Source organism: Budorcas taxicolor, chromosome 11 (assembly GCF_023091745.1).
Source record: "Budorcas taxicolor isolate Tak-1 chromosome 11, Takin1.1, whole genome shotgun sequence".
NCBI classification, from domain to species: Eukaryota; Metazoa; Chordata; class Mammalia; order Artiodactyla; family Bovidae; genus Budorcas; species Budorcas taxicolor.
In genome coordinates, this window is record NC_068920.1 from 51,321,792 (window position 1) to 51,347,774 (window position 25,983).

General features: G+C 59.5%; 1 protein-coding gene across 1 annotated transcript in view; it reads left to right on the top strand.

The window, feature by feature from the left end:
• GRM4 (glutamate metabotropic receptor 4) overlaps positions 1-21,562 on the top strand; it is a 102,581-nt gene extending 81,019 nt beyond the window's left edge. Inside the window, exons 6-10 of the mRNA XM_052648845.1 lie at positions 3,884-4,084; positions 4,289-4,425; positions 7,724-8,659; positions 15,306-15,552; positions 21,513-21,562. Of these exons, the coding sequence (XP_052504805.1) occupies positions 3,884-4,084; positions 4,289-4,425; positions 7,724-8,659; positions 15,306-15,552; positions 21,513-21,562 (1,571 nt within the window). The remainder of the gene's footprint in view (positions 1-3,883; positions 4,085-4,288; positions 4,426-7,723; positions 8,660-15,305; positions 15,553-21,512) is intronic.
• Positions 21,563-25,983: the final 4,421 nt, after the last annotated feature.

The window sequence follows — 25,983 nt, forward strand, 5'->3', positions numbered from 1 at the left end:
TCCTTTCGCTGACGGTTCTGGGGCTGGCTGTCACCCGTGGTCGAGCCAAACGCCTCTCTGGCTCACTGTGCCTCGGGACACAATTAGGACATCTTCAAACTGTCGCTGCTGCTATTGCTGCCGTGTGTCCGGAATTGATCTCCAGGAGCTCTCGGAAATCTGTCTTGCTTCCTCCCAGAGCTGCGATTCCCCAACCTTGGCCTGGGGGTCCCTCCCTCCCCACCGACAAGAGGGGGTTCTCTGACCCCGGCTTCCCTCCACAGCCCCCTGCCTCCTCTAGCCCTGCAGACAGGGATGCTTGGCTCCTGCTTAGGCCTGGTCAGACGCCCCAGAGAAGGGGAAGGAGGCCAATCAGGATGGATGGAGGGAGAAGAAGGAGGGGACAGTTCAGGGTGGCAGACACTCTTTGGAAGCCAGAGAGATCTAGGTTCTAGTCCCAGTCACTCACCGGCCAGGCCAGTCCCCAGGTGTGTAGGAACACCTGCTGGTGGTCAGGATTCTCACAAGCCTCGGTATTGCCCTCGACTACCTGCAAACCTCCTCCTCTGTGAGGACGGCCGGTCTGGCCTGCCTCTCAGAGGTTCAGGGCAGAGGAAGCATTGGGCACGCTACAGGGTTATTTGCTGGAGTCAAGGGTGTACAGAGAGCCTCACTGGTTATGGGTGCAGCTTCCAACATTCAGGACAGCGCGTCTTGACTTGGTTTAACTTGTGTTTGTGACCCCTGCCCCCTCCCCCAAAGGGAGCACACTTAGGGTCTGTCATTGTTGCTTCTTGTGGGGCTTCAGGGAAGAGCCTTGTGTGCGTGAGACGGAGTGTGTGTAGGGGGCAGACTCAAGGCCTGCCACTCCCGCACAAATAAAGACCCTTTGCAGGGCGCCTCACTGCCCTGTTATCTCCTTTGTCATTGGGGGCAGACTTGAGAAAAAAGTCAGCCATGTGAAAGTGTGTTGGGGAATCTCCAGAAATTGATGGCTGGCCCTGTGGTAACCCTGGGGTGGGTGGGGTGGATCCCGAGGGGCTGTGCTCCAGGGCCGCTGACAGCCCACAGGACCCCAGAGCCAGGCAGAGGTGGGCCCCACTGGGGAGGGGCTCCTGTGAGGTCATCTGCACTCCATGTGTGACCCCAGTGAGATCATGTGGTCCCGGACCTGCATGGCCCAGGGATGCATGCTTCAGCTGGACCGCTAAGGGGGACTCCTGGGAAGCCGGAAGTGGAGAGGCAGAGGGCAGCTCCACCAGGGTGCCTTACCCGGCGTGTCCTTGGCCTGGGGAGAGCCCTGCCCCCTCTCTGCGGCGGCCGCAGCCGCCCCCTCCATCCCGGTTAATAATTCAGTCTCTCATCCGTATGAAATGAGGGCTTGATGGGAGCTCTGGGGGCATGGAATGGCGGGATGCAGACAGAGGACGGGACCCGGGGGCCGGGGGTGAGGGAAGGGCCCGCAGCTGGGGCTTTCCACACAACCCTATCCCAGTCTCTTCTGTCACCCGCTGGGAGCAAGATTGTCCCTTGAGCTTCTCTCTTGGCTACTGGAACCTGTGATCAGAAGCCTTGAACAAGAGGGCAGGCTGCTGAGGCCGGAGAACCTGCCTCTCCCATCCATTCACCTGTTGCTCCATGGCTGAGAGACAGCTTTGCCTGTTGGCACAGCTCTGCCTTCCCCGGAGCTCCGAGGCGGGCGGGGCTTAGACCCCTCTGTGCCCACGTGTTTAACGCGCTTCTGCAGCGCTTGGCAAGCACCTGGCCTCTCTATGACCTGTTGCGAATGTAGACCCGTTTATCCTCATGGGGACCCTATCCCGACCCTATGAGCTAAGCACCATCAGCATCCTCATCTTGCAGTCTAGGAATCTGAAGCCCACCAGGTGAGGTGGCAGGTCCAAGCTCATAGCCAGACGATGTGTTCAAGCTGGGGTTCCTGCCCAGACAGTCTGGTGCGAATGCAGTGCAGCGGGTAGCCAAGGGCTCAGCCTTGAAGACCACCCTGTCTCCAGCCCACGCTGGAGGCCACGCTGCAGAAGCTGTGGTATGTCTGGAGCCAGCAGTTCCCCCAGAGCCAGCCGGGAATCTTCCCCTGAACTGTCCGGTCTGGGTGCTGGGGGCCTCCGGTCTGTGACCCCGAGGTTAGGGCACTGGAGTCGGGCTCTGACCTTGGTCACAGTCTCTTGGTGGCCAACATAGGAACAGGAGACGTGCCACCAGCTCCACGGGAGCCCTGGGCAGCAGGGCTCAGTGAGCATGAATTAGCTAAAGTAGAGGAACTTAGGGGTGACCTGTGGATCCCTGAGGCCTCAACCTGGCTCCCACGTGACACCCGTTGAAGTCCCAGGCCCATGCCCCTTGGGGTGCCACTCACCCTGCTGGCTGCTGGGGAATTACCTCTGTAAGATGTGGTCCTGGCCCTCTAGCAGGGAGGCATGGGTGTGTGTCTGTGTGTGTTTAAGGGTTAATTTCATCGTCCTGGCGGTGAGGGAGGAGGCTGTGTCCTGGAGGTGTGTGTGGGGCTGTGGGCTTGGGAGGGGAAGCTGGGGTCCCTAGCAGCCTGCCCATGCTCCCCCTTCCTCTCCTCTGCTGCCCCCCATCCTCAACTCAGAGCTCCTGCCCCTCCACCACTTTCCTGCCCTCCCCGCTGTGATCCGCCTCTAACAGTCACTCAGGTGTACAGGCTGGGGGCCGGAGCACCTGGTCAAATCCACTCTGTGTGGTCCTGGGAACCGGGGACCTTTTCTGTGCCGCAGTGTTTTCATCTCTGTAGAAATGAATGGGGATCATTACCTCATAGCATTGCTGTGATTATCTGATGACTTCCATACATAAAGAGCTTAAAACAGCGCCTGACGCAGAGTAGATGCTCCTTAGAAGGTAGCAGCCCGTATTCTCCATCCTCATTACGGCCCAGGGCTGGGGCTCCTCCTCCTCCAGAAAGTCTTGCTGGCCTGCTCTAGCCCCGCGGCCTCTGTAGCCCAGCTTAGAAGCCCTCTCTTCTGAGCACTTAAGCACCATAATAACGTGGCTTGGTCAGCTCCTCTGTGCCACGGGTTTTCTGTAACTCATCTCGTATACGGCACTTCTGTGGGGCAAGATGACGATCTTTTTACTGACAAGACATTGAGGCCTCAGATAGCCAGAGAGTTTGTACAGGAGCTGGAGCAGAGTGCTTGGGTGTGTCCAGCGCCCAGGGGGTGAGGACGGGAGGCCTAGTGCCCTAGGGAGCCACTGCTGTTCGCAGTGAGAAGGTGGTGCAGTGGGTTCCCCATTTTGCAAAGCTCACTCACCCTGGCTAAGGAGGGGGGGGTCACTGACAAGGGGGAGGGGGTCACTGACGGGGGGGAGAGGAGGGGGGTCACTGACAAGGGGGAGAAGTGGGTAGGGGGGTCATTGACAGGGGCAGGGGTGGGGGGGGTCACTGACAGTGGGGAGGGGTGGGTAGCAATGATGGTGATTTCTGACGTCTGGGGCATCTGGAAGCCACTGAGGGCATCAGGTGTCCTGAAGCCTGAGGGACCCGCGGCCAGCCCCTCACCCTCTCTGGGCCTCAATTTCCCACCCCCTGTACCCCATGGTGGGGCAGCAGCCCCTGGCTGGTGGCCACCCATGGCTGAGCTGCTGTAGGGCATCACTGCCCTCATCCACAGATGCAGTTTCTGCCCTGGTGACTTCCCAGCTCACAAAGGGTCCAGCCGTACAGTCATGAGGACAGTGGGCCCTCAGGACCATCCCCCAGGCGCCCCCAGGAGACCATCCCCTGGGGTGATGAAGCTAGCCCTGGGCCTAGGGCCAGAGACCTGGCTGTATCCTGGGGGGGCCGCTGTGGTTCCCGCCGTGCATCTGTGAGCACTCATGGGCCTCGCGGGCACTCCTGCCCTGAACATTTTCGTTGCAGACCGGGAGCGCATCGGGCAGGACTCGGCGTATGAGCAGGAGGGGAAGGTGCAGTTTGTGATCGACGCTGTGTACGCCATGGGCCATGCGCTGCACGCCATGCACCGGGACCTGTGTCCGGGCCGCGTGGGGCTCTGCCCGCGCATGGACCCTGTGGACGGCACCCAGCTGCTCAAGTACATCCGCAATGTCAATTTCTCAGGTGGGGGCACCACTCAACCCTGGGGAAGGAGTCCCAGGGCCCCATGGGGTGGGAGTGGGGGAACCTCTTCAGATGCTTCCAGGGAATAAACCCCCCCGAGATGTTCCATGCAGAGGTGTTGCTGCCCAGGGCTCACTCTCCTCCCTGTCTCTGGGCAAAGGCTCAGCAAAGAAACGGAGTGTGTGACCCCCATGGCCCCCCCAGGCATTGCGGGGAACCCTGTGACTTTCAATGAGAATGGAGATGCACCTGGGCGCTATGACATCTACCAGTACCAGCTGCGTAACGGCTCTGCCGAGTACAAGGTCATCGGCTCTTGGACGGACCACCTGCACCTCCGGGTAAGTGCCCAGAGGGAGGGCAGAGTGTGTGGCAGGGGAGAGGGCACCCGGCCCCTGGAGGGGAGCCCTGATGCCTGGGTTTGGTGCTGCCGAGTTGGGGCTTCCTTCCGTCAGAAGGCCCTGAGCCCCAAAACTCCAGAACAGAAGAGCAGGGCAGCTGGGCTCCCGCCCTCCCTGCCCCTGTCCTTCCCCGTTGCCTGGGCCCTCCTGCCTGCTCCCCTCACAGGGCAAACCCTGCAGACAGATGAATTCACACTGGGGTGCAGGGGCTCAGAGTCTTGGGGTTGGGGGTGGGGATGGGGAGAAAGGTGAGGAGGGAGAGGGCTGTGTCTGGACAGAGGAGGATGAGAAGAGCACAGTCATGCAGTGGGGTTCTGCTGGAGGGAAGCTGTTTGAGAATGACTCCATCAAACCACACGAGAAGGTCATCATCTTTCTTGGTGGCATGAAGGGGCTTCTCCTGGGTCCCCAGCCACGCTGTTCCAGGTCATGGCTGTCCCAGGGACTCGGGATCTCCCTCCTGCCCTCGATGTCCCCGGCTACGAATAATGCCATGTTTTGGGGATAAAAGGGACCTGTGATTGGTGCCCCAAGGTGGTGCCTGTGGACTGACTGGTCCCCTCTCTGGGTGGAGGGTGAGCCGCATGCGGGGTGGGTGCAGCGTGACGTCCAGGTGGACCGGACAGGCTCGGGAGGCCCAGATCTGGGAGTCATGTCACGTCCCTCCCTTCCGTTCCTGTAAGCATCTCTTTTGGCTGCAAGTCCTGGAGCTCTTCAGGGCACTCTCTGCCCATGATCTCATTTATCCCCAACAATCTTCCAAATCAGAAGGAATATCTGTGGAAACCCAGCCCTAGGGAGGTTCCAAAGGCCACACAGCATGTTGGGGATAGAGCCCATTCCTACAGTGATGCTCCTTGGGCTGCTGAGCGGAGACAGATGGACAGAACAGAGTGAGTGGGAGCAGTGTGGGCAGGGTGGGACCCCAGCCCAGATGGAGGCCTGCCTCGTTCAGATCCAACGTAGCGGGGAGGGGCAGGACCTCCATTCACTGGCAGTGGCAGGCAGCTCATCCTATGGAGCACCCGCTGTGACGGCTCTCGTTCTTATCAAGTTACCTTACTGTAGAGATGCCAGCCCTGCGGGGCGGGCACTGTTTTCACCCCATTCTGCAGGCAAGGTAAGTGAAGGCAGGCCTGAGGGGTGGGAGTGATTCCTGGATCCCCTCCCCAGGAATCCAAGCCCCTCCATCAGCCTGGAGCTGGCGGGAGGGAGGCGGTGATGCAGGACCGGTCCTCAACTGCCACACCTTCCCCGTCCCTCCTGAGGGCTCTCGCTCGGGTGGCCAGACCTCACTGCTTCTTGGAGACTCCACCACGATTCACTGGCCCCACCTTGGGCCAGCCCTGGGCTGGGGGCTGCAGACAGCAGGGAAGTAACTCAAAGGCCCTGTCCTCCTGGGGCTGATGCTCTGGAGAAGCAGACAGAAATTCCAAGTGGAAGCCGCCGTAAGTCACAGAGGGCTCTGGTGGCCTTGCATCTGCTGTCTTTGGATCAGGCGGGACAACAAAGGCTCAGAGAGGCTGAGGTGTTTGCTCAAGGGCACACAGCCAGCTAGCGACAGAACTGTGATCCCAACATTTGACTTCACTCACTGCTCTTTCCACTGGAGCCACAGTTTTCCGGAACGCCCCCCATCCCCCTGGATCCCTGGGTCCCCCCTGCAGCATCACAGGTCTGGTGCCCAGAGATTGTCCTGCCCCCTTGTTCCTGCAGGATGGTAGTTGGCCCTGTTCACTGCTGTGCTCATTGGCTTTTAGGGGATGGTCATGCCCAGAGCCACAAGGCGAATTTCCTCCTTGAGATTTTTGTCCCCATCTACCATGAAGCCATCTTTGGATTCTCCACCCTGCCTACTCCAACCCACCTCACTCACCCTTTTTCTCAGCTCTAAAATCCTCCCTTCAGCCCCAAACCAACTGGCTATTCCTTCTCCTGGAGTGAGCTCCCAGAGCAAAGGGCCTGCTGTTCTCCAAGCATGAAAGTGATAGTCGTTCAGTCGTGTCTGACTCTGTGACCCTCTGGACTGTAGCCCACCAGGCTCCTCTGTCCATGGGGATTCTCTAAGCAAGAACACTGGAGTGGGTTGCCGTGCCCTCCTCCAGGGGTCTTCCCAACCCAGGGATTGAACCCAGGTCTCCTGCATTGCAGACACTTTACCTTCTGAGCCACAGGGGAAGTCCCAAAGCCATTCTCTAAGCATGACCCTTCCTAATAGCTGATGCTTGGGATATGGCTCCCAAGTGTGGCCACGCTCCCTCTGCCCAGAGCCTGGAGCTCTTGGGGGCTCTCACTTACTTTCCAGAACTTTGTAACACGCTCAGTAGGGCATGCCAGCTTCTGTGGCTCCTTTGCCCGCAGCAGTTGTGTCTTCAGAGGCATGTAACAGAATGCACTCATTCAAAGTAAGGGGCAAAGAAACACCCCTGGGCACACGATGCAGGTTCTCTGATTTAACCTTTGTTCATTGTTCTCTGCTGAACCTGACTGCCTGTGCCCCCCGGAGGCCCTGGGGGCTGAGCCACAGGGCAGTGCGTCTCCCCTTTGTGTGCGCACACCAGTCACCTGTGGGGTTTGGTTAAAACTCAGATTCTGGGACTTCCCTGGCGGTCCGGTGGTTAAGATTTCACTTTCCAATGTAGCGGATGAGGGTGCAGTCCCTGGTCAGGGAGCTAAAATCCTTCATGTCTCATGGCCAAAAAAATCCAGGACATGAAACAACAGAAGCAATTGTAACAAATTCAATAAAGACTTTACAAATGGCCCACATTAAAAAAATATATATTAAAAGAAAAAAAAAAAAAACTTGGATTCTGAGTCAGTAGGTCTGGGGTGGCCAAACATTTACGTTTCCAACCCGCTCCTGGGTGACGCTGATGCCGCCAGTCGGGGACCACCGTGAGTAGCGAGGCCTCACAGGGCTGGACGTCTGGGCTGCTGGCTCTCCACTCTCTGTCCTGTGACTCTAGGCTGTCACTGCTGGTCTCTGTACGACCCTTGGGGGTTTTGTGTTGGAGCAGGATCCCCTGCAGGTCATCTAGGTCTAAATCGTGCCCGGGAGCTTATTTAAATGCAGCTGTTGGATTCGGTTGATCCTGGCAGGGCCAGCTGGGCAGCTGGATTTTAGCCATCTGACTGAGCGATTCAGACACGAGGTTCCAGAGTGCCAGCTAGGGGGGCGGTCCAGGGCCCTGGGCAGCGTGTCCTGAGGCCGGCTCCCCTGTGCTGTCGTTGACAGATAGAGCGGATGCTCTGGCCGGGGAGTGGCCAGCAGCTGCCCCGCTCGGTCTGCAGCCTGCCCTGCCAGCCAGGCGAGCGGAAGAAGACGGTGAAGGGCATGCCCTGCTGCTGGCACTGCGAGCCCTGCACGGGGTACCAGTACCAGGCGGACCGCTACACCTGCAAGACCTGTCCCTATGACATGCGGCCCACGGAGAACCGCACGGGCTGCCGGCCCATCCCCATCATCAAGCTTGAGTGGGGCTCGCCCTGGGCCGTGCTGCCCCTCTCCCTGGCCGTGGCAGGCATCGCAGCCACGCTGTTCGTGGTGGTCACCTTCGTGCGCTACAACGACACGCCCATCGTCAAGGCCTCGGGCCGCGAGCTGAGCTACGTGCTGCTGGCGGGCATCTTCCTGTGTTACGCCACCACCTTCCTCATGGTCGCTGAGCCCGACCTGGGCACCTGCTCTCTGCGCCGGGTCTTCCTGGGGCTCGGCATGAGCGTCAGCTACGCGGCCCTGCTCACCAAGACCAACCGCATCTACCGCATCTTCGAGCAAGGCAAGCGGTCGGTCAGCGCCCCGCGCTTCATCAGCCCCGCCTCGCAGCTGGCCATCACCTTCAGCCTCATCTCCCTGCAGCTGCTGGGCATCTGTGTGTGGTTCGTGGTGGACCCGTCCCACTCGGTGGTGGACTTCCAGGACCAGCGGACACTGGACCCCCGCTTTGCCCGGGGGGTGCTCAAGTGCGACATCTCAGACCTGTCGCTCATCTGCCTGCTGGGCTACAGCATGCTGCTGATGGTCACGTGCACCGTGTACGCCATCAAGACGCGCGGCGTGCCCGAGACCTTCAACGAGGCCAAGCCCATCGGTTTCACCATGTACACCACCTGCATCGTCTGGCTCGCCTTCATCCCCATCTTCTTCGGCACCTCGCAGTCGGCTGACAAGGTGAGTCACGGGGGTAGGCGGGGTGGGGGGGCAGGCGGGAGGCGAGCAGGGGGCAGCCTCCCAGGGCTGGCCAGCCCCTCTGGACGTGCCTGCCTTCTCCGGCTCAGGTTTCTCTCCAGTGTTTGCGTCTCTCTTGCCTCCCTCCCTTCTCTTCTCCTGTCCTCTTCCTTTCCTCTCTGCGCCCCCGACCCCATCTCCTCTCTGTCCTTCCTGCTCCTTCCCACCCTCTCTCCACCCTCCACCTTCCCTGACTCTTCATCCTTGCCTCTCCCCCCCCCGTCCTTTCCTCCTCCCCGTCTCATTCCTGTCTCCCTCTCTCCTGTCTGCTCCTCTGGGATGCTGTGTGCTCTTTCATTCCTCATCGTTTTTTTTTTCTGGCCGTGCCATGTGACTTACAGGATTTTAGCTCCCTGACCAGGGATTGAACCCAGGCCTTTGGCAGTGAGAGTGTGCAGTTCTGACCGTTGGACGCTCAGGGAGTTCACACTCTTTTTTAGACTCTCCCTTTTTTCTTTCCCTGCTCAGCCCAGCTTCCTTTCTGCCCACTCCTATCTTCTTCCCCCTCTCTCCGCCCTCCTTGCTGCCCTTGAGGAGCCCCAGGGGTCCCCGGGGTGGGTGACGTGTCAGGCGCTGGCTCCCTCCCTTTCCAGCCCCAAAGCTGCCCCAACGTCCAGGATCGGATCGGGAGCTCTGGCAGCGTCAGCTCAGGGCCCCTGCTCCGCCTGCTGGAGCTGCCGAAGGGCCGCCATCTGCTGGCTCTGCCAGGCTTTAGGGTCAGACACACACACCCCAAGGGCCCTGTGGACTCTGCCCACGTCACAGCCCCAGTGCTGCCTGGGTGCTGGGGTTTTATCTTGGAGGACTGGGAGTCCCTGAAGTCAGAGGCCAGAGATGGGGCGGATCAGGGGGACCGAGGACCCTACCTCCGGGTCTGACTGTGGGATCCTGGGCAAGCCAACTGGCCTCCACCTCAGCATCTTCACTGTAGAGTGGGCCATGACCCCCCATCTGCAGTGCTCACAGGTGCTGTAATAATCAGTCGGCACGAGGGGTGTAGAAGCCACTTGCCCACTGTAAGGATGCTGGGGCTGGGAAGTCGGGGGTAGGGTGGGGATAAGGTTCAGGGTGTGGGGGGTAGACGGCACAGCTGGCCTATGAAACAGAGGCCCAAGGATGCTGGCTTTTCCTGGGAGTGAGAAGGGAGCCGCTGTGGGCTCTGAGCGGGAGGGCCGCAGTGGGGTGTAGGACCGCTCTGGGGTGAGCCCTGCGGAGGGTGAGCGGGGAGCAGGGCAGCAGGGCAGAGGCGGTGTGATGGTGCCCGCAGGAGGTGAGGAGTGGGGGCCTCCGGCCAGGTCCGGGGGTGCGGGGGCTGGGATTCTGGTGGAGTGCATGTGAGTGAGAAGCACAGAGGGGGTCCTCGGTTGACACCCCCGTCCCCAGTTGTTGGTGTGAACAGTGGGAAGGGAGGAGCCTCCACACGCGGGGGCAGGGTTGGAGAGGCAGCGGAGGAGCCTGTGGGGCAGAGATGGGGAACTCCTGCGGACAGGCTGAGTTTAGGAGGCTGCTGAGACGGCCCGGCGCAGCGTACTGGACCACAGTTGACTCAGTGGTTGACTGTGTGAGTCTGGGGTTCCGGGGCGAGGGCCAGGTTCGACCTGCACCCGGGGGAGTCACCATCCTGAGGACGGCATTTAAAGGGCGAGCCTGTGTTTGAGCTCCGAGGGATACTGGGCCCCAGTGAAGCTGCGGTCAGAGCCCCACGGGGCTGCTTGTCACGTGCCAGGCACTTGGCCTGGTGGTCAGCAGGTGCCACACGACGGGCCAGGGTACATTCACCATCCGTGTTTACAGATGAGGCAGAGGGAGCTGGAGCGACTTGTCTAAGGTCACCCAGCCAGATGACGGTGCTCTAGCTCAGTAGCCTCTCCCCTCCACCCCTGCAGCTCCGGGGCAGCTCAAGCCTGGCCCTCCCTCGGGATGTGCTCTCCTCTTTTCCAGCAGCTCCTCGAGGGCAGGAGCCTCTGCCCTGTGTCCCTTGGGCTTGGCTCAGGGACGCCTGTGGCCCTTATTCTAACGGTGGCCCTGGGGGTTCTGAGGGGCTGGGGGTTCTGAGACGCAGACCCTGAGGCTGGCAGTGAGCACCCTGAGGCCCGAGAGCAGGCCTGGCTCCTAGCCACCTGCACACTTGAGCCAAAGCCGCTGCCACTGGGGAGCAGCTCGCATTGCAGGTCAGGTCTGGATCTCCCCTCCTGGGGGCCTGCAGGAGGCCCCCCACTGTGGGCAGGTGCAGGCAGAGGCCCCCAGGCTTCACAGCGCCCAGTGAGCCCATGGAGCCAGCAGGGGAGGCCGCCCACACCCCAGGAAGCTGGCAGCTTGAGAAATTACTCTCAACAATCCCAGGAGGCCCCTTCCCTCACCTCCCTGGGGAGTAAGGCATGCAACTGGGAGGCTGCCGGCAGGGTGGTCTGCGCCCTGACTCTGCCTTCCTGTAACTCCCTGGCTGGCACCCGGCGCACGGCTCCCCGCGTGTTCCTATCTTCCTGGCCCCAGCCCCTCCACCACCCAGCCCTCTCCCAGCACCCCAGGCCCACCCTACCTGCCTCTGATTTCTCCCTTTGTAGGAAGCGCCCCTCAGTACTGATTGTGAAGAGGAGCCTCTGAAATGATCTCCTCTGAGGCCCAGAGAGGGACAGGGACCTGCCCCGGGTCACAGAGCAGGCTGGCCCACACCAATGTGTGGCTGTGACACCCAGGTCTGCCCCTGATGGCATCGACGTGGGATTCGCCCCTCCTCCTCTGGGCTTCTGCGTGAGGCGAGAGTGGGAACGTGAGTGCTGAAGTCCCTCCAGCTCAGAACACCAGGCTTCTTAGAGGCTCAGGCAGCCTGGGTTTGGATCTGTGCTGTGTCACACCTGAGTTACAAATGGTCCCAGTGAAAGCTGCAGGCCTGGCTGCTGGATGCCGGGTGCGCGCGTGTGTGTGTATGTTTGTGTGTGTGCACGCACACATGTGTAGATGAGGTGGAGTGGAGTGAGGCTACTGTGGGGAGTTGTGTTATGGGTATACGGGTATAGAAGTGTGTGTGTACAGTGTGTGTGTGTATATGCACTTCTGTACCCGTAACATAGCTCCCCACAGTAGCCCCACCCCACTGCTCACCCTGCCTTTTGTGCACACTGAGCAGTGGATGGCAGTGTGTGCATGTGTGTGTGTATGTACGTTCACAGGTTGAGTGGGGATAGGCAGGTGTATGTACTGAGGGTTCGTGGCTGTACGAGTGTGTCTGAGTGTGCAGATAGTGTGTGTGGTCAACAGTATGTGTGCAGGTGTGTGTTTAGGTGTGTGTACAGATTATGTGAGTGCATTGTATGTGTACACAGGTGTGTACCCAGATACATGAAGGAGTGTGTGTGTATGAGAGCCCAGGTGTATCTGAGTCAGGAATGTGTGGCTGTGAGTTCAGGTGTGTGAATGAATGCGCATCGTTTGGGGACATGGGTGTGGATCTGTGAGCATGTGTGTGTATCTAGTAGTGTGCACACTCACAGATGCTTGGCCGCACCCATCCCCCAGGCTACTGGTGTCACTGGTGAGCAGGCGGCCGGATTTCCAGGGCTCACCTCCACAGCCACGTGCCATCACCCTGAGCAGACTGGGGTGCGGTCTCTCCACCCAGTGGGATTACTGCTCCAGCAGGTCGAGGTGGGCCTCAGAGGCCAGCCAGGTTGTGGGGAAGTTCATTTGTCTGGTTCATAGATTCTGATAATCTCAGGACCCACCAGGGTCCAAAGTGGGAGGAACTCCTCAGAGCCTCCCACCAGGCTGAGGGCAAAACCGGGAAATTTGCCGTCCACCTCCACAGCAGCTCCTGTCCACGCCCTTTGCCCCAGGTGACCCCAGGTGACCTCTGTCCTCCCCCATCAAACCCGGCTCTGACAGCCTCGTTCACTCGGGGAGGGGGACCTGGGAGGCTGGTGCAGGGTTCCTTGCAGAGGATCGAGAGAAGCAAGGGCCTGACCAAAGTCGAAGAGGGGAGCAGGAAGGGGGGCAGCTCGGGCTGGGGGATGGGCGGAGGGGAGGGCAGGTGCCAGCGCATCCTGGAAGCCTGCCTTGGAGACTTGCACTGGTGCCGGGCCCAGCCCTGCCGGCTGGAGGGTCAGAGGACCGTTGTTTCTCTGATAGGGTTAACACGCTACCGCCTCCTGGTGACCATGTGTACCTTCACCTGGGGGCTCCCGACCGGTGCTGGAGCCAGTGGTGGGGTGCCAACCCCACTTTTGTGCACAGGGCCGGCCACCCCTAGCCTGGGGACGGCTAGAGGAGCCCCCAGGAGAGGGACTCCAACAGATCGGGGGCAGTTTTGTTCAGGTTTGGTCTTTTTCTGCCCCTCCTTGTATTTTGTGTGCTAAAAGGCTCCTAGGCTGAAAACACTGAGGCTTGTGTGCAGGGCTGGCTCCGTAGTTCTCAGGGCCTAGTGCCAAGTGAGAATGAACACCGCTTATTCAAAAATTACTCAGAACTCAAGGCGTTAAACCGAGTGCGCATGCCCATGGAGCAAGCTCCGCCTGCGTTGGTGGAGGGGGCCCGGCGGCCCTCAGTGGGTCAGGGTGGAGTGGAGTCTGGAACCCAGTCCCTGGACCCCGACACAGGACTGTGTCAACTGCAGGCCTCACTCCGCCCAGAGAAGGGTCCTTGAGCCCCGTCCCACCAACCTCATTTTGGCCCAACCGTACCTCCCCCCATCACCAAGGTGGGGGCAAATGACCTAAGATGAATCTATTCTGGAAATACACCCGAGAATCCCCAGTGTGAAAGAAGAGACATCCCTGCCCTCAGGGACCCCCCAAATCTAATGGCAGAGGCATGCCTTGTCCCCAGGGAACCCCCAGTCAATGGTGGAGACCGAGATAGCATGCCTGGTCTTGCTGAATTCAGACCTCCACTGTCTTCTCCAAGGGTCTGTTATGATACTCTGGAGCCTGGACCCCTCCACCCCTTCCACCCTGGGGCCCCAATGCCATCTCAGGGGTGGGCGAGGTGGCTGGCACCCTCCACTGGGTTGCCATGACCTTTCCCGTCCGCATGCTGGGGGGTAGTGCTGTGCCTCTGGGTGAGAGTGTGGGTTATGTATGAGGACGGAAGCGTGTGTGCTCACTGGGGAACAGGCTCTTATTTTCCTGGGTCTGTGACATTTTCTGAATGGTGGCCTCTCCGCACTCCTAGCCGCCTCCTCCGCACCCCCTTTCAGTGCCCTTAAGTTTCATGTGACCTCATAGTCTGTGCTTGGGTATCCTTGTGGTTTGGGTGAGGTAGGTGCTATCATCCCATTGTGCTGATGAGAAAATTGAGGGCTGGAGAGGGGATGAGACTTCCCCAGTGTCACACAGCTCTCTCCTCTCAGACCCTCCAGCTTCTCCAGCCCCCTTCCAAAGGCAAGAACCCCCAGGGAAGGGTGGCTGAGATGAAGGCCTTCAGATTCAGGTCATGAGGTATTTATGGAGAGGGGCAGGGGATGGGGAGAATATGAGAACAGGAGGACCTGGCCCCTCCCTTCAGGAGACTTTCCAAGGAGGCCATGGCCCCTGTGACCTCAGGACTCAAGTCTAGACCCGGGTCCCCCACTGCTGGGCTGGGTGCAAGGAGTGAAGCCTGTCTTGGGGGGTTGGCTAGGATCTGGGAGTCAGGGAGAGCTTCCTGGAGGAGGTGATACATTAACCAGGCCCCAGGGGAGGGATCCCAGGCTCAGAAATGGCAGATCTAGGAGGCAGAGAGCATTTTCTGCTTTCCCATACCCAGACCTGGGGGCCACAGCCTGGGCTTCCCCTGGCCCCACCCTGGCTGAGGATGCCGGAGAGGCAGTTGAGACCTGGAGGCCCAGGAGGGAAGGAGGAAGTGGGGAGGGGATCCCAGGCTGGGGCAGTGGGAATTGTCGGGCCCTGCCTGGAAGGCCCCACTATTGAAGAATGGATTACCCGACACCCAGATTAATGGGCTTTCATTTTGCTAAACATCTGTCACTGTTAGTGCTGGCGAGTGAGCGTGAAATGAGCTTTGACTGGGCTGCAATCAGTGGATCACGACGGGTGCCATGGCTCCTGTGCCAGCTGCCTGCTCTGTACAGAGTGGCATGGGGGTGCAGTCACTGAATGGGGGTCCTGGCCACAGCGCGGTGCCATGGCCACTGGGAGCTACTACAAGGCACATCCCGATGTTCACCTCACTCCCAGCCCTGTGCAGGGGGCTGCTTCAGGGGAGGGTCAGCTGTCCCCCGAGAGCCCTGCCCCTGGGCCTCTCCCAAATAGCACATAACAGTAGCGAACCCTTGTGTGCACCGACCCCATACCAAATATTTTACATGCCTTTGCCATTTATTAAGTCATTTCAAACACACACCCCTGTGAGGTAAGGACTAGAACTCTCATGCCCGAGGAAACAGGCCCAAAGGATGTGGCTTGTCCAAGATCACGTAGTGACTGGTGGAGCCAGGCTGAATCTAGGCTCAATACCATGGCTCCCTTCCGCCCGAAACCAGCAAGACACAGGGCGGGGTCCCCAGCGGTGTCTGTCTGAGGGGTGGGCTTCGGACAGGGCCCCCGCGAGCCCGGGGCAGAGCGCGCTCTGACGCCGCCCCCGGCCCGCCCCCCAGCTGTACATCCAGACAACGACGCTGACGGTCTCGGTGAGTCTGAGCGCCTCGGTGTCCCTGGGGATGCTCTACATGCCCAAGGTCTACATCATCCTCTTCCACCCGGAGCAGAACGTGCCCAAGCGCAAGCGCAGTCTCAAAGCCGTCGTCACCGCCGCCACCATGTCTAACAAGTTCACGCAGAAAGGCAGCTTCCGGCCCAACGGCGAGGCCAAGTCGGAGCTCTGCGAGAACCTGGAAGCCCCGGGTGAGTGCCCAGCCCCGCCCCTCTCCTCTGGACCAGCCCAGGCCCCGCCCCTCTCCCGCTGGGCCAGCCCAGGCTCCGCCCCTCTCCCTCTGGGCCAGCCCAGGCCCCGCCCCTCTCCCTCTGGACAAGCCCAGGCCCCGCCCCTCTCCCTCTGGGCCAGCCCAGGCCCCGCCCCTCTCCCTCTGGACCAGCCCAGGCCCCGCCCCTCTCCCGCGGGGCTACCTCAGGCCCCGCCCCTCTCCCTTTGGACCAGCCCAGGCCCCGCCCCTCTCCCTTTGGACCAGCCCAGGCCCCGCCCTCTTCCTGGAGCCGCTCCCCGCTTCCCCGCTCCCAACCAAGTCTGGTCCAATGGGGTCACAGGGAGAGCCCTGAGGCCAACGTGCGGGGTACCCATCCAGAGGAGAGGGTTGAGGCACCAGCTTAGCCCACTCTGCCCCGCCCCGTCCTGGGAAGGGGACTCTTGCCTGTCCCTTCCAGGGAACTATGCCCACCTAGGAAGAGTGCGTAGGGGGCCTGGTTAGGCAGGGTGACCTGAGACGCTGGGATTTCTCCACCTTGGCCTCCACATCTGGGCCTGTGCCCTTTCAGTCTCCCTGGGGAGGGGGCACTGTCTGGAAGCAGTTGAAATCCCTCAGCTTGGCTTTGTCCAGCTGCCCCAAGGCAGGGTCCTGAGAGGGACTCAGGACACCAGTCCTGGGATGGGTAAGTGGGGCCTGGGGTGGGGAGCAGGGCCTGCAGAGTGGTTGGTAGGGGGATGTCCAAGGAGAGAGAGGTAGGGCCTGGGAGGGACAGGTTGGGTGACCACTTCTTGAACCCCGACTGTGGGCCACACCTGCCAGGAACCAGTTTTCATCTTCACAGCAACCTTGAAAGCAGTGGTTTTTAATTATTTGAGGCTACAGATGAGGAAGGGCTTCCCTGGGGGCTCAGATGGTAAAGAATTCGCCTACAATACAGGAGACCTGGGTTTGATCCCTGAGTGGGGAAGATCCCCCGGAGAAGGAAATGGCAACCCACTCCAGTATTCTGGCCTGGGAAATCCCATGGAGAGAGGAGCCTGGAGGGCTACAGCCCATGAGATCACAAAAGAACTAGACACAACTGAATGATTAAACAACAGATGAGAAAAGGAAGGCTCAGATAGGCGAGGGACTCCCCGGGGCCACATGGCAGCAGGTGATGTCTTGCTGCCTCTAAGCAGAGACCGAGGTCTCTGACCTGTGGGCTGCAACTGTACGGGCCTCGCTTCCGACTGCTCCCTGGTAGACAGGGTGAAGGGGAACTTATGTTTCCACTGCAGACCTGGACTCCCTCCCTGGAACCCCTGTAAATGTCTGAATGGTTAATATAGCAGCCCCTCCTGCCTCCCCACTTTCTGGGAGTGTTGGGGGCCTTCTGTTGGTGGCGGCAGAGATAAAGAGCCGCTTTCCCAGGAGAGTTTCAGATCTGGTGGCCCCTCGGGTCAACGCTCTGCTTCCTCCCTCTAGTCCTGGGGGAAAGGCCACAAGTGGACTCTGTTGGGAACAGCAGAAGGGAGATTGGCGACACAGGCTCCAGAGAGGGACCCCTTTGTCACCCACCAAGAGATCAGGAGAAACAGGAGACCTCTCTAGCAGGTATTTGGGCTGGGATAGCCCCTCCTACAGCCTCCCTGCCTTGGGGCTCTGGCTGAAGCATCTTCCGTTATCAGTCATTCCCACCTGTAGAAAAAGTTAGCCATAGAAAGGAGGAAAGTCCCTCCCCACATCCAAACAGGACTTTTCACTTCCCAGAGATCTCTCCCATCTGAGTGGTCTTCACAGCAGTCCTGTGAGGCCTGGATTGGGCTGGGTCCCCAGCTGAGGCCCAGGGAGGGTGAGTGATTCTCCTGAGGTCACAGAGCAAGGTCATGACTAGCTGGCCACACTGTGTCTTTCTCTTGACTCTGACTCCGTCCGTTCTCCCTGTCTCTCTGTGCAGAGCTGAGTACCTGGCTTCCAGCACGCCCCTCCACCCCTGATAACACACCCTCCACCAAATGACATTTTATTCTCTACGGTCGTACTCCAGGGCACCAACTTGCCTGTACCTACACACAGCCTGGGGCTCCCTTCAGATGCCATGTGGACCCTCCGCCTGTGATGGGAAGGGGCGGTGTCCTCATGGGCCTTCCCACCTCTGGTCTTTCGTGTCCACTCAGATGTGCAGAAACCCCCGGGGCAGCCCCTAACTAGGTCCTTCTGTCCTGAGCAGGGACCCCTCGCTGCTTCCCACCCCACACTCCTGGCTTCCTTTTCTTCCTTCCCAGGGAGATTCACCCTTCTTGGGGCCCATCCCCGCAGGCCCCGCTTTGCTCCAGGGCTCATGAGAGCAAGTGGGTCTCAGCCCGCTCAGACCCCCGGAGTCTAACAGGAGAGAGCACCCTGACCCCAGAGGGTGGCGTGCATGTGCTGTGACGGGCCAGAGGGAACCCCAGGGGTGGGACTGATGGCACCTTGTTGACACTGTCCCCTCTGCCTCTGCTCAGACTGGCACCTGGGGACTGGGGACAAGGAGGGGTCCCCGTGCGGGCCTAGCAAGGGAGACTCAGCTTTCCCAGCCTCCTGCTTCCCTAGAGGGCAGGGTGAGAGCTGGTCCTCCCCACTGCCCACCGCACTGAGGACTGGAGGCCGGCTTCCTCGCCCCCACCTTCTCAGCTCGGGGACAACGGCAGCCATGGAGGCACTGGGCAGGAGCCGGGTGATTAATTCTGGGAACAGCCAGATCGTGGGGGTGTGAGCCAGAGGAGTGGGGAGGTGTCATTCCGTGGAGCAGGGACATTTTTCACTCTGTCACTGGCAGGCCACGTATCTTTAAACAAACAACAGAATAAATAATTCAGGGGCCCGATTGCAGGCAGATTAGGCGAGAAAACATGGGGACGACAAATGGGGGCTGACAGCTTGTGCCGCCACTGCCCAGCTAATTGTTAGCTGAGGCAGCGGCACTGAAAGCCAGCAGCCAGGCATCATCAGTGAGGGATGGGCTGGGGCCCTTGGGCCACACCTCCACCCCCTCCACGCTGCTGCTGGCCCTGGAGTGTCGCTGGCCCCATCCTGTCCTCATCGATATCTTAGTCTGGCCCCTTCACCTACCATTTTTCAGGGTTTAGGGAGTATTTCTATCTACCCGGTTTCTGAGAGCAGGTAAGGGCTTATGATCACCCCATTTTACAGATAAGGGAGTTGAGGTTCTGAGAGGTTCAATTTGTTAGAAAGTCCAAATGGCAGGGGCTGAGATCCCCTACACCAGTGAGGGCAGGGCTGGACTTCAAGTGTCCTGACTCGTGGCCAGAGCTCTTCCTTTTGAGCCTCAGCTCCTGGGGGCCGTGGGCAGAATCATTGCTCCCATTGTCTAGACGGTCAGACTGAGGCTCCGTTGAAGGACTCTGGGGCTGCTGGCTTATAGTGGAGGGCTGAAGGTGCTTCCAGGTCCTGAAACCCACGGATTGGGTTTTCTAGAGGAGGCAGCTGTGGTCTTGGAGGGAGAGGAGGGGTCCAGCTGTCCCACCCCTCCCCACCACTTTCTCTGTCCCTGCCACTCTCCCGCGCCCCCACCACCCCCAGTTCAGGCTCCCAGGCCCCTGCAGTCAGCGGCGATCTTGCTGCTGAGGTTTTCCTTCCCCTCTGAGCCAGGAGCTGCCAGTGGATTTACAGGTTTGGAAATTCAGTTTTATCAGTTCACCCAAGGGGTGATGGAGCCCTGGGGAATTGATGCTCAGTAGCCTGGCCAGCAGACATGAGATTCACAGTCAGTGGCCGGATCTTTTTCTGAGGTTGGGGGAGAGAGTGGGTGGGGAGGTGGGAGCAGCTGAAGGGAAGGAAGTCTCAGCAAAAAGGGCTGCTCCCCTCCTGCTTTAGGCCGGGAGACCTCGCAGGGCCGGGGAGGAACTGCCTGAGGTCACAGCCGTGCTCCTTGTCCACCCTTGGTCCTCCAGCCTCCCGGAGTGACATAGGCTGTTTTAGAAATGACGGTGGGTGTCCTTTACACACTGTGCAGTGATGTGCTGGGTTCTTAACGCTGTCCTGGGTGTCGTGGACACCATTGCCTTCCAGTAGCACCTGTCCAGGTAGCACCTAAAACCTGAAATTCCATGCCCCTGCCCAGTGATGGTTAATCTTCTGCTTGGATATTTCCGCTGACAGGGACTAGTTCAGCTCGCCTGCCTCACAATGCCACTCTCAGGTCGGGCCAGGAGAGAGTTCTTCCTTTAGCCTCCCCACTGGTCCCCTGGTGTCCCCCCTGCTCACCCCATCCTGGCAACCTTGCTTCTTTCCACACCCGGGGGACCCTCTGAGAGAGCGTCGCTGCAGTCCCGCCTGTATGAGTGAGCTCCCAGTCACGCTGCTGTGACAGAGAGGCCCCAGGACAGAGCGGCTCCAATCAGATTCGTTTCTCTCTGGCCTCTGAGTGCATGGTGGGTGGCAGCAGGGACCTGGGCTCCTTCTGCTTGTCTTTCCGCCGGGTCCTAGAGGGCTGTCCTCATCCTCATGCCTGGGGCCACTCGACCTAGATGTCCCTTCTGGGCACAGAACGGAAAAGAGAGGAAGTAGGGAGGAAACGATCTATTTTTTTTTCCCAAAGAATGAGCTTGATCATTTTATGGTAACAAATAATTCTGCCAAATCTCAGTGATTTAAAACAATAAAGGTCCATTTCCCACTCCTTGCGCATGGGAACAGTCTATTTTCATCAAATGGTATGGACAGCCCTTGACACTTGTCATTAGCAGGAATGTGGTCACATGAGGCCACTCTGGGCTGCAAGGGAGTCTGGGAAATATGGTCCTTTATTTGGCAGTGAAAACTGGTAGATAGACGGCTGGGGGAGGTCAGGGTGCCGCCCACCATCCCGCCGTCTTCCACGTCACCTTCTCCAGGCAGACGCCTCTGGCTGTGCCTGGTAGATGCTCCCCTCTGTTCTGAGCTGTTAGGGTCCTGACAGAGTCAAGGCAGTTTTACGACCGAGGGTGCCGCGATGTGTCCCGTCCAGTCTGCTGTCTCTGTAGAGAGAGCACAGGTCAGCCTCCCCGACTCCCCCCGAGCTGTCTGCAGGTCCTGGAGGGAGACCCTGAACCTTGGCAGGACAGGGAAAACCCCAGGAGTCAGGCTGGGCTCCTCAGCCGTCTGGCCTCAGCTCCTCAGTATTCCAAGCCGATGCTTACCTGGCCTCTTTCTGAGGCTGCTGTGAGGTGTGAACTCCAGCAGTGGAGGCACTCGGGACGCTGGGGGTGGGGTTGGGGGCTGACCGTGGCTGGGGGGAGACACCCAGAGAGGCAGCCCTGGCCCCTGTGGTGGGTGAGTGGAAGCCGGAGTGACGCATGCAGATAAGAGGGTCTCAGGGCTGGGGTGAGACAGACCTCCGGCAGGGGAGGGAGATGAGGCTGCGGGGCTCCAAGGACTACCATCTCCCACCATCTCCCCGGGCATGGAAGTAGGGCCGAGTCAGGCACACACCCCAGTGCCCAGCCCCCTGAGGCCCCTCTGTGGTTCCCTTATCTCTCCTGTCCGCATTTCTGCTCATTCCCCCAAGGCGGTGTGTCTGTATATTCTTTACATGTGCGTTTCTAAAGTGTGTGTTGCATATCTGAAAAACTCTCCCCTGGACACACTTGAAGACTGTATCATATCAGAAATAAACACGATCCTCTTAAAGCCTGGTGGGATCAGGAGGACGCAGGGACTGGGCATGGGGGGGCGACACTCACAGAGGCATGGCGTCAGCAGGGAGAGCTCTAAGGAGGGTCCGCCTAGGGGGACAAGGTGAAGACGGATGGGCCCGCCAGGCCGGCAGCCCAGGTGTGGGGGTGGGCGGGATGGGTCTGGGGGAAGTGCTCAGGGGGCGGGGTGGGTGCTGATGCTCCGGGCAGGGCCATGCCTGCGGAAGGGGTGTTGGATGAAGACAGCCCCTGACTCCTCGCTCCCTGGTCTCTCTCCTTCCAGCGCTGGTCACCAAACAGACCTACGTCACCTACACCAACCATGCCATCTAGCTCGGCCCCTGGAGCTGCCCAGGAGGAGGAGGAGGACGGAGACCCTTGTGGATGGTGCGTCGGGCCAGGGCCAGGGCCACGCCCAGGGGCCCAGCCGATGTCCTCCCCGCCTGTGGGCACCCACGGACGTGGCTTGGTGCTGCTGACAGTGGGAGCCCTGGCGGTCACTGCTGGGTGGCCTGGACAAGTCAGACAGGGGCCAGGAGGAGGCTGGGGGGCTGGGAAGCCTCAGGCCACCTCGATTGCCTGCATCCTGCACCACGGCCCCTCTGCAAACCACCGAGGCTCAGGTTGGGAGGCCCCTGCGGCACTGGCTTTCCCCCTCGTCTCTGCCTGTCCTGTTGGCGACTCTCTCAGTCTCCATCTCTCTATCACCTTTTCTCGCCATGTGTCTCTGTCTGTGCTCTCTGCTTTTTCTGTATCTCCTCTCTGCCTTTTCTCTGCCTCTCCAGCTCTCTCCCGTCTTTTCTCCTGTGCTCCGCCCATCTTTCCCCTCGTGCATTTTTGTTTCTGGTCCGCAGCCCCCTCCTCGCCATCTCTTCGTTTCCCTCTCCCTGCCATCTCTTGCTGATTTGCCAAATCCTACATGTTGCTAAAGAGAAAAAAAGGAGAAAAAAAAATCAAAACACGAAAAAGCCAAAACAAAAGCGAATCTCAAGTGTGTTGCCAAGTGCTGCGTCCTCCTGGTGGCCTCTGTGTGCGTGCCTGTGGCCCGCAGCCTGCCCGCCTGCCCCCCGCCCGTCTGCCGTGTGTCCTGCCCGCCTGCCCGCCTGCCCCTCCAGCTGATGACACGGAGTTCAGTGCCTGGGTGTCTGGTGATGGTTATTGACGACAATGTGTAGCGCATGATTGTTTTTATACCAAGAACATTTCTAATAAAAATAAACACATGGTTTTGCACCCCGGCTCCACATCCACTGAGGGGCCTGCAGTCGGACCCCTGGCTCAGCCCGAAGCTGGAGGGCCTGCGGTTACGGGGAAGGGGGAACTGGGTGACAGGGACACAGGACTGGAGGGCAGTGGAGGCTGCTTCCTGGGTTGGCCTCAGGTGGGGTCTTGGAGAGTCCCAGGGTAGGGAGGGGCCAACCATAACCTTAACCCCTCCTTCCCTCCTGGCCAGGAAATGCTCCTCTTCAGACGCTGGGTCCAGGGTTCCCAGCACCCAGAGCCCTCCCCTCCCGCCCATCCTGTCTCCTGGCCACAGGTGCTGGGATGATGTGTGGCTGTCTTGGAGATGAGTGTGTGGCACGTGGCCAGGTAGGCCAGGTGCGTGGCACTGGTGTATATGTGTGTCTCCCCCCCAGCCCTGTGCGTCTGTCTGTTTTGTCTGTGTGTGTGTGTGTGCACTCCTGTACCTCCATAGGCAAGCTTATTTGTCTTGTGGGAGTGTCTGTCTGCTTAGGCTCCAGTGGGTGTGAGTCCACATCACACCCATGTCACAAGGATGCTGTCCCCGGCAAGTGGGAGCGTGTGTTCACAGCAGCTGGCGCCCGTGGCAGGTTGGGAGGTGGGGAGCGAGCTGCTCGGGGGCTGGGCCCTGCCAGGGGTAAATTACAGAGCCAGCGACACAGCGAGGCCCCAGGCGGCAGCTGCCTGAGCCACCCCTTCCTGCCCGCCCCCCGCCCCGTCCTGCTTCCTCTGATACCTGACGGGGCGCTGGAGGGGCCCAGGTGGGGGTTGGCAGGGCCCAGGTGTGGAGCAGGTGTGGGCATGTGTGAGAGGTGAGGTGGGGCATTCAATCACGTGTCAGGCCCCTCTGTCCACCTGGGGGGCTACTCCTGGGGGCCAGGCTCGGGAGTCTGTTCTCCTGCGGGTCCGGTGAGACTGTGTATGTGTGTGCAGCACCTACTATGTGCTCAATAAATATGTGTGTAAGGGAGGGAGTGGGGAAGGAGGTCTCACACCCATCATCTTGCTTTCGCAGGGTGGTCCCTGAGGCTGCCACCCAGAATAGAGTCTACTCAGTGCCCAGTGTAGTGTAGGCAGGGGTGGAGTGAGAGAGCTGGATGTGGGGGGGTGGGCAGCTCTCTGACAGCACCCCCTGCCTGGGCACCTTGTCCCCTCAGTGGTCCGGGGCCCTCTACGGTGATTGCCAGGCTGGGTCTGGACAGAGGGCCTGGCCTGGAACCCAAGGGCGTGACACTCAGCCCGGGACTTCCCCAGGTGCCCCCCATACCTGTGGAGCCCCCTTCTAGGTTCCAGGGAGAGTCATGTTCCTTCCAAGGCGGGTGCTGCCCTCTCTGTCTCCCTAGCGCTCAGGAGAGTGCAGTTCAAGGCCTCCTAGAGGGAGGAGGAGACTGAGGGTCAGAGCCACGTGGGCTCTGCGTGGGCCTTAGGCCGGCCTGCCTGGGGCCCTGGAAATGCTGACGACCCAAGGAAACAGGACAATGGGGGTGAGTGGGTAAGTGGGGAAGCCTTGGGTGGGGTGTGCATTCCCAGCAGGGGTCTTGTGTACAGAGGAGAGGTGAGTAGGCTCTGTGGTGCAGAGATGAGGAGGAAGGACCTGCTCCCAGCAGGACTTTTGGAAGGCAGGCCTGCTGCAGCTCTGTGGGATGGTGGGCACGATGGAGGCCTAGGCCTGTGAGGCTGGGGCTGGGGTCCCCCAGGTGCTGCAGATGGGGCGGGCCCTGACACACACAGTGGGGAGAACTTCCAGGGCCTGCTGGCTGCTCATCTTTGCTCTCCATCCCACATTATTAATTCCAGGCTCAAGGGACACCCATGAAATGTGGACAGATATTTGTATCTTCAGAATTTTCTATTTCAATAAGATGGGGGGGATTTGCAGTGTCCTTGACCTCCTGGAGACCTTTTCTCTGCTCTGTGCTCAGCCCTCCCCTAGGGCCTCAGCCTCTGAGAGGCCCCGGGGTGAGGTCAGAGGCAGCCCCTGCCCAGGGCAAGATAACAGGATTACCTAGTGGAGGTTCCACCCCCACCAGAACGTTAGACCATGGAGATGGTGGATGGTCATTTGGAAGGACTCAATCTGAGGTCCCGTGGGTGGGGCTGGCACAGGTCTGTTTTACAAGCTCCCCAGGGGATCACGACAGCTCAGTGGGCCAGGTAAATCAGTGTTCTGGCAGAAGAATCTTAAATCAACATCAGCATCTCTGAGAACTTGTTAGAAAATCAAATTATGGGGGACTTCCCTGGTGGGCCAGTGGCTAAGACTCTGTGCTCCCAAGGCAGGGGGCATGGGCTTGATCCCTGGTCGGGGAACTAAGACCCTGCCTGCTGCATGGCATGGCCATGGGCAAAGAAAAGGAGGAAATCGAATTGTGGGTTTCTACCCACCCCAGGCTGGCTGGACCAGAAGCCCTGGGAGTAGGGTCCTTAAGTCCATTTACAGGCCTTGTAGTTCAGTCCAGTGCAAGACCAAGCTACCTAACACTAGCCATGTGTTAAAAGGCCAACATGTGGGATTGAAATATGTTTATGTGGGGCAGATGGAGGGTGGACTTCAGACCTAGGGTTTCTGGGGTCTCAGGGAGTTCCTGGGCTGCTGGACTTTCAGTCCTAAAACCAAGAAAGTCTGGGAAAAACTAGACAAATCTGGTAAGAACACTTTCCTTATTCATTCAACAGATATTAAAGACCTACTATGTACTGTGTGGGCTGCCCTGGTGGCTCAGCAGTAAAGAATCTGCCTGCGATGGGAGAGACCAGGGTTCGATCCCTGGGTTGGGAAGATTCCCTGGAGGAGAGCATGGCAACCTACTCCAGTACTCTTGCTTGGAGAATCCCATGAACAGAGGATCCTGGTAGGCTACAGTCCATAGGCAGTAATAAAGAGTTGGGCATGACTGAAGTAACTGGGCATACACGCACTTATGCAGTAGTGAGCAAGCCAGGGGTGGTACCAGCACCTTGGGGTTTCTGTAGCCAGGGTGGGGGCAATGCCACTAAAAAGCTTTTTGAGGCTCAAAACAAAAACTAAGCTGCTAACTGCCCAGAACAGGAGCCCACTGGGCTCCCAGGCTAGCTGGGCACACGGGCCACCTCTGTGGAATTCCCAGGACCCTGGGGGCTAAGCTTCAGGAGCAGTGTCCAAGTTTGGATCGCTTCCAGCTCAGATGGGCTGGTTCTGGGTTCCAGTGTGCTGGGGTCTGTTTCTCCCATCCTGCCTTCTTGGTCCCTGGAAGCAGAGGTAGGGGGCCCAGAGAGTTTTCTCTTAGCCCCACTCCAGGAGCACCACCCCACTTCAGCCTCCAGGCCCAGGGAAGGGTCCTTAGAAGCCCACAGGAGGATGCTTATCTTCTAGGGGGCTGTGGGACCCCTCCCCAGTCAGAGGTCAGACTATGGGCCCTTTTTTTAAAAAAAAAAAAAAAGATTTTTTTCTTTTTTTTGATGTGGACCATTTGGGGGCTTCCTGGGTGGCTCAGCAGTAAAGAATCCACCTGCAGGATCCACAGGAGATGTGG